At 44.5% G+C, this 16,315-nt stretch overlaps 1 protein-coding gene across 3 annotated transcripts in view; it reads right to left on the minus strand.

Annotated features, from left to right (window-relative positions):
- The window catches only part of EEF1AKMT2 (EEF1A lysine methyltransferase 2), a 71,370-nt gene that overhangs the window by 37,261 nt on the left and 17,794 nt on the right, over nucleotides 1-16,315 (minus strand). The window contains exon 6 of one of the 3 annotated variants that reach the window (XR_006960960.1): nucleotides 14,663-14,850. The exons of 1 other annotated variant lie outside the window; for it this stretch is intronic. Coding sequence is in view for 1 of the 2 variants with exons in the window: in XM_047073578.1 (XP_046929534.1) it covers nucleotides 14,729-14,850 (122 nt within the window). In the remaining variant the exon portion in view is untranslated. Of the gene's footprint in view, nucleotides 1-14,451; nucleotides 14,851-16,315 lie in introns of those variants that run through there. One more of the 3 variants, XM_047073578.1, reaches the window with a different exon arrangement.

Genomic DNA, 16,315 nt, shown 5'->3' on the forward strand with positions numbered 1-16,315 from the left:
GTTAGCAGGGGCGCTCGGGTCCCGGGTCCCGGCGCCTTCGCCGCTGGCGCCAGCCAGGGCTCAACTTGAGACGCGGAGAGGAGCACACCCCCGGGCGCAGCCGGCCCCGCACCCGCCCCGGGGAAGCGCAGACTTTTCCGCAGGGGCCGGGCTGGCTCGTTCCCCTGGCGGCGCTCTGACAAGTCTCACGCCTGCACCAGAGGCGACACTCAGCACCCCGAGAAACCGCCCGAACCAACCCGAAGACAAGGCGGAAAAAAGGAAACCAGCAACATTAAAAAAAAAAAAAAAAAAAAGAGTAACAATTTAAAAATCTTAAAAGGGCAAGCCCAGCACACGCGAGAGCAGGGTCCCTCCAGCCGCCGGCTGCGGCGCACACGGCAGGGACCTCCGCTCGGGACCGGCCCCTCAGCCGCCACCGCCGCCGCGCGGCCCGGGGTCGCTTACTGTGCGCGGCGGGGCGCTCCGAGCGCGGGCCCCGCGCCGTCGCCGCCGGCGCTCGCCAAGTCGTCCCGGCTGCCCGCCGCGCGTCCGCCGCGCGCACGCTCTCCTGCCGGCGCCGAGCGCTTTGTACCGAGCGGCTCCCAGGGAGGAGGAAATCGACTTGTCACTTCCTGAACTGTTTGCAACTCGTCCCTTTAACCGGCCCCGGCCAGGCCGCCCGCGCCCGCCGCGCCCGCCGCGCCCGCCGCCGCCGAGGGGCCGCCCGACCTCGGCTGCGTGTCGCTGGGTCGGGCGCTCTGGCGGCGGCGTCGCGGGCCCGGGCGCTCGGCGCGGCGGCGGCGGCGGCGTGCAGGAGCCGGGCGGCGTGCGGCGGCAGCGGCGGCGGCGGCGGCGGGCGAGTGTGCAGTGCGCGCAGCCGCCGGTGGGCGGGGAGTGGGGGGGTCGCGGCGCGCCGCCGGCGGGGCTAGAGGGCGTCCTGCGAGCCGAGCCGCGCGCCGAGCTCGCGCTTGCGAGGCCCCGGGACGCGGGAAGTGGCCCCGGGCCCGGGCCGCGCCGCCACCACCACCCCCCTCCTCCGCGGCTGCCCGGGGCCAGAGGTCCCGCGGGCGTCTCTCCCGCCACCCCACCGCCCCCCCCCCGCCCCAGCCCGAACCGGGGCAAAAAAATCCTGGGCCGCGTGGACTTCAGACGTCCAGCTTCCGGGTTGTTGGGTTTTGAGGTTTCAAAGAAACGATCATTACGGTGGCGTGCTGGGCGGCGGGGGGCGGGGGGCGGGGGGGGGGCGTGTTAGTGTTGTTACACTTTGGGAAAATAAAGCGCTAGTTTCCTAACTCGGGGCGCTGATCGAAATAAAGGAATGTGTACTTCAGAAGCCACATGCAAAATATATGCAACTGGTGAAGGAAGGATTTGTGGTTGCTAAGCAGAGGCAGAGCATGTTTCGTTCTGTAACTTAGGATGTTGACTTAAGTTCAGGAATGTAACCCTGATAGAATAAGCAGAGCATTTTCATTGTACTGCTCACCTGGGGGAGGGGGATTGTTTTCCTTGTGAAGTGAACCCCTAGATTTCCCATTACTCCGTCCTACTAGTGTATGTTATTTTATTGACCTTGTATCCAAAGAGATTTTTAAGGAGGAGGTTTTTTTTTTTTTTAAAAGAACTCCCCTATGCCTGTTTTGTGTTCTCCTTTGCCAAAAAAACAAAACACCTCATTACTTTACATGGATTGTGTCTGCGCCATTTGAATGGTTCTATTCATAAATCAGGAAACTTTTTCTGTTGCTTCTAGGAACATTTAATTGGTTTTAATCCAATGTTTCAATCCCAGTATCAAACATAAATGAACAATTAACTTCTTGAGCACTTGGGAAACTCTTATATTTCATGGCTATTGCTGAAATATTTCAGTTTCTCTCACACTGGACCCATTCTTTTTCAGAAAATCATGAGCTAACATCTTTCACACGAGCTACAGCTCACTCCAGTGGTTTCTTCTGCAAGATTAGGATGACCTACAGTCAGAAGGACGTGAGTCTACTCATTCAAGTAGATGATGTGGGATATGACCCATTCATCCCACAAAAGCCAAAATGAGCTAACAGGGAGAATGCTAAGATTCTGATATCCTTATCCATAAACATTGCTTTAAAAGAATTTATCAAGGGCCAATTTTGAAAGGAGCAAGAACTAAGTCTTCCTAAGTGAAACAAAGAAAGGTACAAGGGATAATTTGAGAATACTGCTACACTTCCCTAATGCCATTTTATCACAGTGTCACCTCGGCCTTTGAGAGCTTTAAGAATATAGTTTAATTTACTTTTTATTAGGAAGCCTAGAGTGACTCCTGCTGGCAAACATTCAGCTTATTCCTACAATTACTAGTTCATCAGGTCAACACAGAAAATAAAATGCAGGGGTCCAGAGCCTGGAGACAATTATTGCAACCATGATTCTTGTTTCTTTCGGGATGATTTTAGTCTCAGAAAATTCCAAGGATTGTGGTCATGGCAAGCCCGTTTACTGCAACGCCTCCTTTCCAACCTAAAGCAGCCTGTTTTTCTGGTTCTGAGGCTTTCTTGCAAATGCACAAACTAAAATACCTGCTCAAGGACTTGTGCTACTAACCAATGAATGGCTATTTCTCATGTACTTAATTTGAATCTCCAAAAGCTAACCGGTATATACATTAAGGCCTGGATCGCTTTACCTTCCAGATACTATGTGGCTCTTTCCACATTATGCAGTTAAGTCCTATACATCTAAAACACCTCCACTCTTTAAGGCTGTATACTACATAGTTGTTTATTACTTAAAAAGTCCTACCCAAAGGTTGTATATTAGAGTTTTGCTCAATTCAGAAGCGCAAATATAAATGCAGCTGAACTCTGGATGTAAAACAATGTAAGCTGTATTGGGGGGGGGTGTCTACCTTTGTTCGATCCTTAAAGGTCAAAACCAAATCAAAACCAGATTTAGAGCACTACCAGGCAACTAAACACAAATTCGTAAGTCAATTTAGGAATAAATCCATAAATAATCCGAAATGATCACTTGTAACTTTTCCATTATCATTGACCAACACTAACCGGGGTAAGCCACGAACACCTGGGAACTATAAAATGCAGGGATCCCATATGGTCTCCCTCCAAGACCGATCAATGAAACAGGGATAACGCACAGCAATATTGCCTCTCCTGGCCCCTCTCAAAGCAGAACTACCAAAGGGAGGAACGCCTGTGCGTACAGCACGCATCCATCATGTCTCCTCAAAACTGTCTGGAAGAATTTAAACTGAATTAAATTCTACACTACAGAGTTGCCCTATTCCAAGTGTAAAGCTCTTAAGCAATAGGAGACAGTAAGGGTGTATTTTATTAAGAAAGGGTGTAACCAACTATAACTTGTATCAACAAGCTAATAAAGTATTCACCTAAGCACATTTGTGCAGAGGAGGGTAAAGGTTGGATTCTGATAGGCACTAAGGAGTGTCCTAGGTAGTTAGTGGGTGTTTTATTTTTGTGCCTTCAGAAGCAGATGAATGTGATATTCAAGCAACAAGGAGCTAAGCTTTGAAGTCTGATCAAGTACGAGTCAATGTTGTTCAGTTTAACCCATCAAATCTGTGTGTGCCTATAGCTGTAAAAAGAGCTCACCACTAAAAAGTCATAAACTAGTTTGTCTCTGAGAACAACACAGTATATTCTTTTTTAGAATAAAGTGAATGAAACAAACATCAAACTTGTTATACATTGGACCCAACAGCACAGTACGCAGATGTGTGTGTATTAACCCCTTTATTCGGCTTCCAAAAGCCACTGACTCTTTGTCACAACTGTTGTATTAAAAGCCAGTCATTCACATTTCACACTGTCCTTTCTAAATCTGAAAAGATCTTTTCTAAAGCAGAACCTTTTAAAGTTGCTTATAATAGATGATGGGAAGACAAACACCACCAAGTCCACCTGAAGCATTTTCAAAAAGACTGGCTACGGAAAACAAGTTAGCAAAATACATTTCTTTGGAAAATATGGCAAGTTTTTGGTTACAGATAAAAGCCAAAAATCTGAATCTACTATGGGGACAATTTTCTAATGTAGATTTTATTCATCTATGAGCCAGCTACAACTAACAGCCCTACCTACACATGCATGTTAGGACACACTAATCCTTCCATTCTTCCCTTTCTGATCTTTTATATTGTGTTCTGAAACTTTTCCACTGAGGAAAAGGAATTATAGCTCTGGCTGGAATCTCTCTCATATCCATAGACAGACAGACAGGTAGGAAAGTAGGTAAGTAGAAATATCTACACATAGAGAGAGAGGTATCTCCCCTATCTATATACACACCTTTTTTAAGAGGCACTTCGATTCTTGAAGACAAAGTTACTTTTTGATTCAAGAACTAAATAAAACAAATGTATTTTCATTGAAAAATAACCATGGCAGTGAATTTAATGATACCAATCTAACTCCTTTGATACAAAATGAGAGTTGAAAGCAGCTTGAAGCGGAATGCCTATTGAAATCAGCGCATGTGAATCCGCACAGCTTTGTAACCAAACGTCTAGCACCATTGAGGTACGAAGCATGCCAGCTGGGACAGCATTGTGCACCACAAAGTGTGGGTTGTAAGCCTAAGTCCTGAGCACAAACCCTGGTTTCCAAGTTGGCAGGTGCTGAAAACACAGCAAATGTCACGCTTGCAACTCACTGGATGAAGAGCTCTGGGTAATGCAAGCTAAAAAGAACAGAGCAACAGTTAAAACTTATTTAACTTTGAGATATATATATACATATATATATATATATATATATATATATATATTTTTTTTTTTTTTTTTTTTTTTTTTTTGGCAATAGTAGCTATTGGTGTTATGTGCTACCAGAAAACACCAGCATGAAAAAGGAAGACAGTGAAAAGTTTCTGCATGGTAAATAAACAAAAGGAATACAATGAAGGCTCTTCACAATTTACATTCAAAGTTACTGGTGTATGTAAAACTTATCAAACCTGTGTTACTATTTTAATAGTAACAATGAAAAGCATAATTCATTCCTGACCTTTCCCTGATCTATTTATGATCTGAGCTGAAGGAGACTCTAATTGATATCACTGTTAACATGGTTACTCACCCATAACCTAGCTTGGCCTCAGACCCTCCACCAAAAACACAGCTAAAAACAAGTGACAGTATCTTCATATTGTTATACACTGAGTTTTATCTAGAAAATATTTCAACAGCACAGCCAGACTAAATGTTTCTGCTATCATCTTCAAATGAAAATCTTTTCCATTTTTTTCTTATACAGACTTTAGTGGAATTCAGATTTGGTATTGATGATACAAGCCCAAAATCTGCCTTAATTTTTCTCTCCTGTCAACTGTCTACCATATGATGTCACTGCCTCAAGAAAAATCTATTTTTAACTCATCCCTAGTGATATGCTCAAAGCCACTGCTATCCTGCCTATCCCCATAAAAATGAAACCGAGTGAATTTCATTTTCATTATGTAGAAAGGAAACTGTGAAACGACATACAGTTTGTGATTTCACAGAGTTTAAATACCCAATCTAAAGACCGAATCCTTTGGGTTTAAAATATCAAGGAAAATAATCAGTCTCCGGCTCCAAAGGGTAGAACATCCTTGGGAGCAGTATGAAAAGAACATGTGCCCCACATAGTATATTAGCCTGTGAATTTCTTAACTCTCCTCAGCAGTTTGTCAACCTTCTGTTTTAACCAAAAGCAAAGATGTTTTGTTTTATTGTATCCATTATAAGAGGGACTGGCCTTGCCTATTTTGTATGCACATACCCTGCCCCTGACCTGAAACGAAGAAGAAGTGATGTGAGAAGTTAGCTTGCTTTTTAACTACTACTTTACAGCTTCTCTTAACTTTCACAAAAAAACCCTCCCCAAAAAACAAAAGTCGTGATCAAATCCAGGTTACTTAACCACCATAGCACTAAACTCCCTAAGTCAGGGAAGCTTTTATTACGTCCATCCTAGGGACATACCTCCTTATCGTATTGATCTCGTCTCTATAGAGTTTTTAAAAAATAGTTCAGGGGCGCCTGGGTGGCGCAGTCGGTTGAGCGTCCGACTTCAGCCAGGTCACGATCTCGCGGTCCGTGAGTTCGAGCCCCGCGTTGGGCTCTGGGCTGATGGCTCAGAGCCTGGAGCCTGTTTCCGATTCTGTGTCTCCCTCTCTCTCTGCCCCTCCCCCGTTCATGCTCTGTCTCTCTCTGTCCCAAAAAATAAAAAAATAAAAAAAATAAAAAAAAAATAGTTCAAAGACTTCAGCTCTTTGAGGATGACTAGAGAAAGTGACACTATTCTGGCCAGTATTTCTCTAGTCACACTAAGCCGGGTCCAGGCACTGGGATATTCACTTACCCACCAATAAAAAAGGTTAAGTATACAAATCTGAAAACCAAATGTTTTCTAGACTAGGTAGGATAAACAACTGATTCGATGTACACAACATACTACACTGTCAGTTCCACTATAAACTAAGGTCAAATCAGATAAACTATTTATTTTTTTTTATTTTAAAAAAAAATTTTTTTTCAACGTTTATTTATTTTTGGGACAGAGAGAGACAGAGCATGAACGGGGGAGGGGCAGAGAGAGAGGGAGACACAGAATCCGAAGCAGGCTCCAGGCTCTGAGCCATCAGCCCAGAGCCTGACGCGGGGCTCGAACTCACGAACCGCGAGATCATGACCTGGTTGAAGTCGGACGCTTAACCGACTGTGCCACCCAGGCACCCCCAGATAAACTATTTAAAGTATTAACCAACCTCAAACTTTGAAATGTCACTGTGAATGGCACCGTTAACTCAACATAAAACGAGGAAACAAAATACAACTCACTGATCAAAGAAATTCAATCTAGATGATGCAAGGTGGAAATCAATGATAAAACCCTGCCCCACTGCTTCCTCAATGCCAGGTAAGACCCAAATCCAACCCAACCTTCACTGAACCTGATGCATGGTTAGTCGAAGGACCTGCTCTCGGTTCCCTTGTTGGAAATAACACCTTAGCATTCAGACCTAATGATGGAAGGTGCATCATGTCCTTGGCCATTTGTTTTTCAATTCAAATGCACCCAAATGAACATTTTCCCCATCATACCTACATTTATTACTAAATAATTACCACTTAAACAGATAACGACCTTAAATGTGAGTATCCTTAGAGTTTGCTAAAACACATCATAAAGATCATTTGTTGAAAATGACTAAAGAAGCAGCAGCTACACAGAACGGTTTTTTAAGAAATTCTGGAAGGCCCACCTGTTCCAAATTTTCACTCTTACTCACCTATCCACCACTTGGCCTCTCCCGGCCATCAAAACACTCTTGGAATACAGTGGACCTGAAGACATAACTCAGTGGCACTGAGGGGTAAAATCTCAAACAAGTCAATCTATCAGCCCCGATGGGAAGACGGATTCTTGGAGGAGAGAATATTTACCTGGCACTGGCGTTTGCTAGGAATCATGCTAAGTGGCTTCACGTTGATTTTTCTTACTCAATACTCATTCACACCCCTATTACGTGAAGTCTACACAACTGTTTCTGTCTCCGTTTCTCAAACCTGCTCCAAAGAAATGTTCTGAAGGGAAACCAAGTTTAAGTAAGTGTATGCTATCCACTAGGCACTTTCCCAGCACCGTTAACATACTTCGGTGTCACTGAGGGGAGAAGCAGGTACAGGACAGGAAGGCAGTAGCCCAGAGAGGTACAAGGCCTAAGAAGGGCACACTCACACACTGCACCCGAGCGAGGGTCTCTGTGCGGCATGAGAAGGTAGAAGCCTCAGCGCCCTGGGGCTGCAGGGTGCTAAATTAGGTCACCTGTCAGTGTGAGTCCTGTGTGCCTACTCAGGCCCAATCTTGATCTCGATCTTTCTATACATACAATCCAAGCAGACTAAACAATCAGATGTAAACTTCTAAGTTTCTTGGATAAAATATACTATGGTCAAACGAATACAAACTAAATTATCAAATATATCACCAGGGACAAACAATACTCAAATCTGAAGTTTACCAATGAATGTACAAAGATGTTTTATAGATGGAAAAATACATGATTTTATGCTCCAAATGTTTTATTATACGTACATATATTTTTTCACATACATAGATACCGTTGTTTAAAAGAACTGTAAAATGACCTAATAACTGATTCTTAGCTAATGGGAGTATTTAAACTTCCCATATATAGCAGAAACCTGGGGCACCTGGGTGGCTCAGTTGGTTAAGCATCTGACTCTTCAGCTCAGGTCATGATGTCACGGTTCATGAGACTGAGCCCCTCATTGGGCTCTGTGCCGACAGCACGGAGAGGCTGCTTCGGATTCTCTCTCAAAATAAATATTAAACATTTATTGTGGAGACCTATTTTGCAGACCCATCTCTAAACCTTAGATCAACTTCAGCAGGTATTATGGACTGAATGTTTGTGTCAACCCCCTCCCAAATTCACAAGTTGAAGCCCTGACCCTCAATGTGATAGTGTTTGGAAATGGGGCCTCTGGGAGGTAATCAGGGTTAGGTGAAGTCAGGCAGGCGGGGCTCTCATGACGGAATCGGCACCCTTATGAGACACACAAGAGAACCTGCTCTCGTGCTCTCTCTCTCTCTCCCTTGTAGGCATGCACAAGGGGCTCGTGTGAACATACAGGGGGATGGCAGCTGCCTACATGCCAAGAGCAGAGGCTTCAAAATGAAGCCTGCCTTGCTGGCACCTTGATCTTGGACTTCCCGGTCTCCAGACTGTGAAAAGTAAATTCCTGTTGTTTAAGCTACCCAGCCAACGGCAGCCCAAGCTGACCAGCACCGGGGTGGAGAACTTTAAATATCACCTACTGACCACCCTCATTTTACAGAGACGAAACCTGAACCCCAGAAAAGGAAAGCGACCTGCCTATATTGCAATCGTTTTTTCCTCCCAAATTGAGTATTTCAAAATAATCATTTCTCTTTCATATTTATTCTACTACTTACCAGATTTTAAACACTCTGTTACTTTAGAATGAAAGGAACCAAAACAAATCAAATTTCAAGGCCAGAAAATAATCTGACACTGCATTTGTCATAAATTAAATCATTAATCAAAGGACTTAGTAATAATAAGATGATCCCTCTGACTTCTGGTTACGTTAGCACCTTCACCATACAGAGATTACAGGAGGAAACCTCAGAGCACTAAATGAACAAACTTCTCCAAGAGACGGGCTTATTTCACAGTGAGGTCCAGTATGTGGAATCCCCCTCATAGTTTAATCCAGTTAATTACTTTTTAATTAAACAATAACCACACTAGTTGGCACTTCCAACCTACGAGGCTATATGGAATTCAATCCTCTCTCTTGAGCAAACTATAGTATCAATTTTTTTTTTTTTTTTTTGACCCAACTGGTTCTCTTCACAAAATCAGAGCTTTCCTGCTAGACATGTTAGGGCTCCCACACGGAATAAACAGCTCTGACTCGTGCGCCTCGTTTAGGATTGCTTCTCAAAAGTCAGCAAGTATTATTCCCATTCAAAACAACAGCAGAGAAGCCCTTTCGCTGAGTCACAACTGGGCCTCAAAGGTTACATTTTATAAATAAGACAACTGCGCTGTGTTTTTCATTCACAACTTCAGGCCTGTCTTCCAAAACTTGCATACAGCTCTTTAATTCAGCCCAGTATGTTTTATTAAATGCCATATTATGATTTTCCCCATTCACACTCCAGCTAGGCTTCTTGTTGAGGACATGGAAGGAAAACTTAATTATTGCTGCTTCAGTGCATCTAAATTTATTTCATTACCAAAATCAACAGAGTAAGGGCGAGATGCTGTAGCAGAAAGGCAGCCGGACATGGAATGTAAACTGCTCCTTCCTCTACCCTTCCCCCGCCCACCCCACCCGCAAAGTTCCATGGTTGGAAAGCATCCTAACGTGGGCTTTTTTTTTTTTTTTTTTTTAAGCCAGGATGTACTAAAATTAGATGGGAACAAAGGACTGACATTTTCATACACGAGGAGGGGTTAGGAGAAAAACGTGCACTGGCAGCACCCACTCTCTTCTACATTTAGCTTCTCCCCCTGCCCCCCCACAACTGCGTCCATCCTTGACAAGAGGCAGGGAGGGCATGGCAGGAGCGCTGCCGGGAGCACTGCGCCCAGTGCCGCGGAGAATCCCAGAGAATGCTAACCTGCCTGTCTGTAAGTATGTTAATGAAGAATGAGAAATACAGTTCACGGTGCCCTTATTCAACTGGAGTATTTTCACACTTCTTTCAAGGCTCCTCATACGATGTCCATGATATGCTCATCGCTGGTTCATGTATAAATTTGTAGGTATTTGGGAAAACAAATACGGTACATTTGCTTTCCTTACAAAGCTTCCGGGTAGCATGCACACAAAAAAGATGACTCACTAAAGTACTTATTTTCTGATGCGGTAATAACAATACATATTTTAAAACATAAAAGAATTTATCATTTCTTCCAAATGGGCCACTTAAAAATGAAAAAAAGTAGATTTGGGGTTTTTTTATTATCTTCCTCTTAGAAACTGGACAAGTAATTTGCAAATACTCTAAGGCACAATTGATCTCTTAGTTGTAAGTCTTTCTTACAATGGTATCAGCATGACAAAAGTACATTCTGCCAGCCTCTACATCCAGTTTTTGAAGTTCTACTTCATAAAAGCAGGATATTGATACATTCATGTCTTGTGAATTATTCCTATCTTTTTAATTTGGTTTCCCTGGGCCTAAACCACAGGTCTACACAGTGACCGCTCAAAATTCAGTTCGAGAAGCCCTTTAATGATTAGTCTAATGCACTGAGTTGTAAAGATTTTTAAAACTCAGTAAGTACCGACTCAAGCTCTCTTTTTTTCCTGGTTACTGGAGCCCATCTTGACATCTAAGCTGGAAATGAATGATCTTTCAACAACACGCCAGGGATTTTGCTAAGGTCATATTCAATCATTCATTAGGCTTCTTCCCCCTCGCTTTTCAGAGTTCTATTGTGAAGCTGGTTTTATTCAGCATTTATGTAGCCTGTGGGCTTGGGTGTTTGTCTGCTTAATGTTGAGTTTCATTTCTATGCCCCTAACATAGGAATCCATCAATTGACCAAAGAATTTCAAACTATTCTTTTGCTTTTCTAACAAATTGCATGGTGTGTATGACGAATAAATTAGCATTAATTTTCTTCCATTAACTGTTAATAAAACATGCTCCTGTGCTCCCCCTTCTTCTAAGGACATCTCTGTTTCCTGCCTAACAGAGAAATGACAAGGGTTTCCTAATTTTTTCCCACTAAGCAATTGTCCTTCAACCTAGCATGCTTCTCGTCTCCCACAATCAAGCTCTAGGTCATGGGCAGCCTCCTTCCAGTGAAGTGTACTAGACAAGACTCCTTTCAGAGCCCATCAACACCCCCCCCCCGCACACACACACACACACACACACACACACACACAAATAGCTAAAGAGGTTTTACTACTGTGGAACACAAGACACTCGGTCCCTTGCTTTCAAAGCAGAAAGCTGTCTCTGGAGCACGCACACTCTAGTTCACAGTGCCAAAAACAGGAAATCAAACCCAGGTCTCCCCACAGCAGAATGCCGGCCTGGAGAGCAACGGATTTTTCACATTTGTAGAGATTTTCATCAGGGGCTACCAGACACATACACACGTGTGTAAATATATAAAATAAAATTATTTAAGAAAACATACATCAAAGTCTATTGACACAGGCAGGGATACTCTCTTTGCATATCAATTTAAGGAAAATTATTTCAAAGGCTATAGGCTAATATAGGTTTCTTAAAAATTAAAGCTTCTATTATACTCGGGATGAATGTAAATTAACATATACATATATATATGTATATATACACTACATTACTACATCACAGTATCACAGAAAATTTAAAATAATAGTAGTGAACTGAAAACATATCATTCATTGCAAACACTAAACGCTTTTTGTATAGGTTTACCTCCCTTCTTTCCCCCAAATAACAGAAAATCGCATCCATACCGCAGACGAAGAAGAAAGGAAAATTTGCTGCTAGTACAATGAGGAGGGGGGAGGGGGATCATTCGGGGACAGTTGTACTATTTTAAAATGGCTTCAGTCGAGCTGCCAAGAGTAGTGTCAGGTTTGATTCTCATCTGCATAAACGCCAGTCCCAAAAAGCAACTCTAACTCGTGCACCTGGCTTAAAGCAAAACGTTCTGAAAACTTGCGACTTGTTCATCGGTGTAACCGGCCCATTCGGCCTCAAACCCCTTCGGACCGGCCTGCGCGCCTCCCGAGCACAGAAGCGCCGGCTACTGAGGCTGTGACGTCCTAATGAGAAGCAACGAAGCTGTGCAGGCTCCAGAGAGAAGCTTCGTTTGCATTTCAAACAAGTTTCCTCAAAATAAGAGCGTCTTTTGATGAAATAAAGTGGCAATTCCAACTTCTCATCCAGAGAAACCAGCGCTCACCACAGAACTGACCGCTCCCTTTCGAAACCGCTTTTCTTCCGGGTCCCCACACGGTCACGTGACATAACAGACCGAAGTGCAAGAGTTACATATTTGCGGCCGGTTTTGGTAACTTGGGGGCACCTGCGGGTCTGGTTTTTGAAGTGTGGTGTTATTTGGAAACACGAATTGACTGTTAGCATTCTGGTACCTTCCATTTGTTCTCACTGCAATCTCTGGGGGGCTGGCTTCCGGCATGATTCGCTGACAGGGAGAGACGACAAATCCCTTCTCCTAACCTTAGCAACAGCTCCAAGGTCCCCCCCAAATGCTTCATCTTTGCAAATGGGAGCAAATGGGTGGTACCACCACCACCGCCGCCGCCCCCAACCGAGGGTGACTCGAGGAGCTTTTCAACGGAGACCCGCTCGGTGGGTTTGATCAGTGAATCAAACCCCATGTCTCCGTCTGGCGGCACGGAGAGCCCAGTCTGTCGGAGCAGTGCTTTAAAACAGCACACGTAGCCACGCAAAATTCTGAAAAAGTGCTTCCGTCCTACCGTCACATCTGACATCAAGAAAGAGTAATACGAAAACACAACAAAGACCAAACCTCCTTGGTAAATGATAAACCACGTTTCCGTGGGTTAAGATCCCATGCCTAGTTTGTAAAATCAAGACGAGTTTTTCACAAGTTTAAATCACATACATTTTGAAGGAACTTCTCAGCCACTCTGGCTAAAAATGAGAGCTTTTCAAACAATCGGATTTGTGTTGAAGGCTTATGTAAATGTCTGCGGTTATCTCGTGCCAGGCAGGTAGCAACCTTAATGGCTGGTGAACGTGGATCTAAACCAAACCCCTCTGCCCTCCACCCCGCCCCCGCCCCCGCCCCACTCAGGGACAAAATAGAGAGAGACAGGGTTGTGATGCCAGACTCGCTCGTTACCGGATGAACATGCGCCAAACAAACAAAAACCCCACAGACCCAAGTAGCTGAAAATCATCAAAAACTGCGTCGCTTTCAAATTTGCGTAGCGGCTCCCGTATTAAAGTATTAGCCCAAATGCAACGATGGCGTCACGTGGTCACGTTATCTTCTCAAAAAACGTTAATAAATACACTGTTTCTCTTGCTAACCGGCCCTAACTGGAACATCTTTGTCCCCGCGTCCCCGGGGGCTTCTAGGTACACATCCAGCTCACACCCCCCTTCCCTTCGCAGAAGAGTCTGTCACGACAAAAGGGAGGTGGGGGAAAGTGACGAAGGACGGACGGCTCGCCGGCTCCGGCCCACAGACCAACACGGGCACCAGAAAGGAGGGGCAGAGCTCCTGAAAATCCTACTTAACTTCCCTGGCAGCGTCTTCTCCAGACCAGTCCTGGTTCCCTCACTGAACCGCAACTGCCATTAAGGCAGAGCCTTACTTAGCACCTGGGAAGCAGAATATGCCGGGGGAACGGCCAGGGGAACAGTCAGACCCAAAGAATCCCGGCTCCACCCTGTACTCGTCCTTCCAGCGGAGACAGGCGTAGGTTACACACACCTTCAGAAGGTATCGGGAGGATTCGCTGATTTAATATGATAACGTAACTTAACGTAACGTAACTTAACACGGAGCCAGCAGATAACAGTATCTGTTAGTTGTCTTTTCTACTTCCTGTTTTTCCCTCAAAGCGGGTAAAAAAATAAATAAATAAATAAAAGCAAAGCCCATTGGCGGCAACAAACAAGCTCAATAAATATTTCCTGATCAACTCACACATTTATCTGACTTTAATTGTATACACGAAAACTAGGGGACTTTCCCGGGTATTAAATAATTTTTGTTTTAAATAACCACCATTCAACCCCAAACAGTAAGTATACCTATGATGTTTCACAAACAGTCTAATAAAACACGAAGAAGGCTGGTGTTTATGACCCGGGCCCTGGAGTCGTTTCACCCAATCTGAACAAGCAGTTCCATTCGATTCGACTTCACCAAGGCACAAAAACCAAGAGCACGTGCTTTCTGGAAATTCATTTACTGCTTTAAAGTTTTTAACTGTTCAGCAGTTACAGAAAAGTTTTAATCGAAGAGAAAAAGATTTACATTCCAAGTACAAAAGAAAACCTGACATGATTCTCGGTTGGTCTCTAAAACTCAACCACCCCCGTGAGCGCGTATCTTTACCGACCCTTCGCATCCATTCAACACGTGCACATCCTGCGGTACTTACTAAGCACGTATTTGCACGTGCATTTTCTGTGTCAGGGCTACTTTGACGTGGAGCTTCTTAACAAAGCTAACTGAATTTGTCCAGTGAAAAGTCTCGCGTTTTTTGGAAAACCAAAGCTGTTACACTGTTTCCAGATCTGCCTCCAAAGCTGAACGTGGGTGTTGGCAGCTCTTCAAAAAGTTCAAACCCTGTCAGACAAGATTAAAATATTTTTAATAGGGGCTGAGTCCTACAGCGAAGGGAAGTCTGTATTAACGAGGTACCTGCGAACCTTTCGCGAAACTCTGATTCCAGACTCCAAGTCGTGACTGAATTTCACGTGGTAAATTTTCAATTCCCTTGCGTGCGTCCCCACTGACGCTTTAAACTGAGCAAGCAGCAGACAAGACCGAAGTCAACCGGCAGGAAAGAGGCTTTCCCTCCTCCCTCCCTTCCCCCACTTCTGGTCTCTTCTCTCTCAGACTCTGTATCTCCCTCGGTCTACCGCGGCACCTCGCAGGAAGGAGCCACCGTGTGCGGAGACGATCCCAGGTAGCGGGGAACGTTTCTGGGAGCTTCCTCTGTAGCGACTTAGCCCACACCACACACGCCGAAGTATTTAACACCGAAGGGTCAAACAACATGGAAGTGAAAAGGCGTTTGTAGACGATGAAAAAGTTCTGGAGGTGGAGGGCGGTGATGGCTGAACACAATGGCAACGGACTCACTCAATGTCACAGAGCAGTACACTTCAAAAGGGTTAAATGGCGAATCTTACCTTCTACGCGTTTTACCACAACAAAAAGAGTGTGTAACCAAAGATCAAGACCCAAACTGAACTAAGAATCTGGGAAGAAAAGGAAGTAGGAATTTTCAAGGAAGCACCGTGTGGTTTTTAAATTAACATGGATTCAAAAGTCAGGGGTTCAAGTCCCAGCTCGACCACTTTACGAGGTGAAAGATAGGCTACCAGGATCCTCCTTTTCAAAGCAAGGAGGTTACACATGCCAGTGCCCCTACCTACCTCATAGTGGTTTCGTAAAGATCAAAATGAGGTAACGTGGCATTTTCCTGAACTACAAAATAAAATGGAAATTTAACATTTGGGGGCGCCTGGGTGGCTCAGTTGGTTAAGGCCTGACTTCGGCTCAGGTCTCATGGTCTGTGAGTTCGAGCCCCGTTCGGGCTCTGTGCTGACAGCTCAGAGCCCGTAGCCTGCTTTGGATTCTGTGTCTCCCTCGCTCTCTGCCCCTCCCCTGCTCATGCTCTCTCTCTCTCTCTCTCTCAAAAATAAACATTTTTGGGGCGCCTGGGTGGCGCAGTCGGTTGAGCGTCCGACTTCAGCCAGGTCACGATCTCGCGGTCCGTGAGTTCGAGCCCCGCATCAGGCTCTGGGCTGATGGCTCGGAGCCTGGAGCCTGTTTCCGATTCTGTGTCTCCCTCTCTCTCTCTGCCCCTCCCCGTTCATGCTCTGTCTCTCTCTGTCCCAAAAAATAAATAAAAACGTTGAAAAAAATTTAAAAAAAAAAAAAATAAATAAATAAACATTTTTAAAAAATGGAAATTTAACATTTTATTATTTTAAACCAGGACAAACAAGGCTGGGAAGTTAAACCAGGGGTTTCCTTCAGTGATAGGTCTATTAGTTTGGAGGGTCGATTTTTTTTTTCCCTA

This window comes from Lynx rufus, unplaced genomic scaffold, assembly GCF_022079265.1.
Source record: "Lynx rufus isolate CCGP_SWC_20201006 ecotype Redwood Valley unplaced genomic scaffold, mLynRuf1.p SCAF_11, whole genome shotgun sequence".
In the NCBI taxonomy this organism is placed as follows: domain Eukaryota; kingdom Metazoa; phylum Chordata; class Mammalia; order Carnivora; family Felidae; genus Lynx; species Lynx rufus.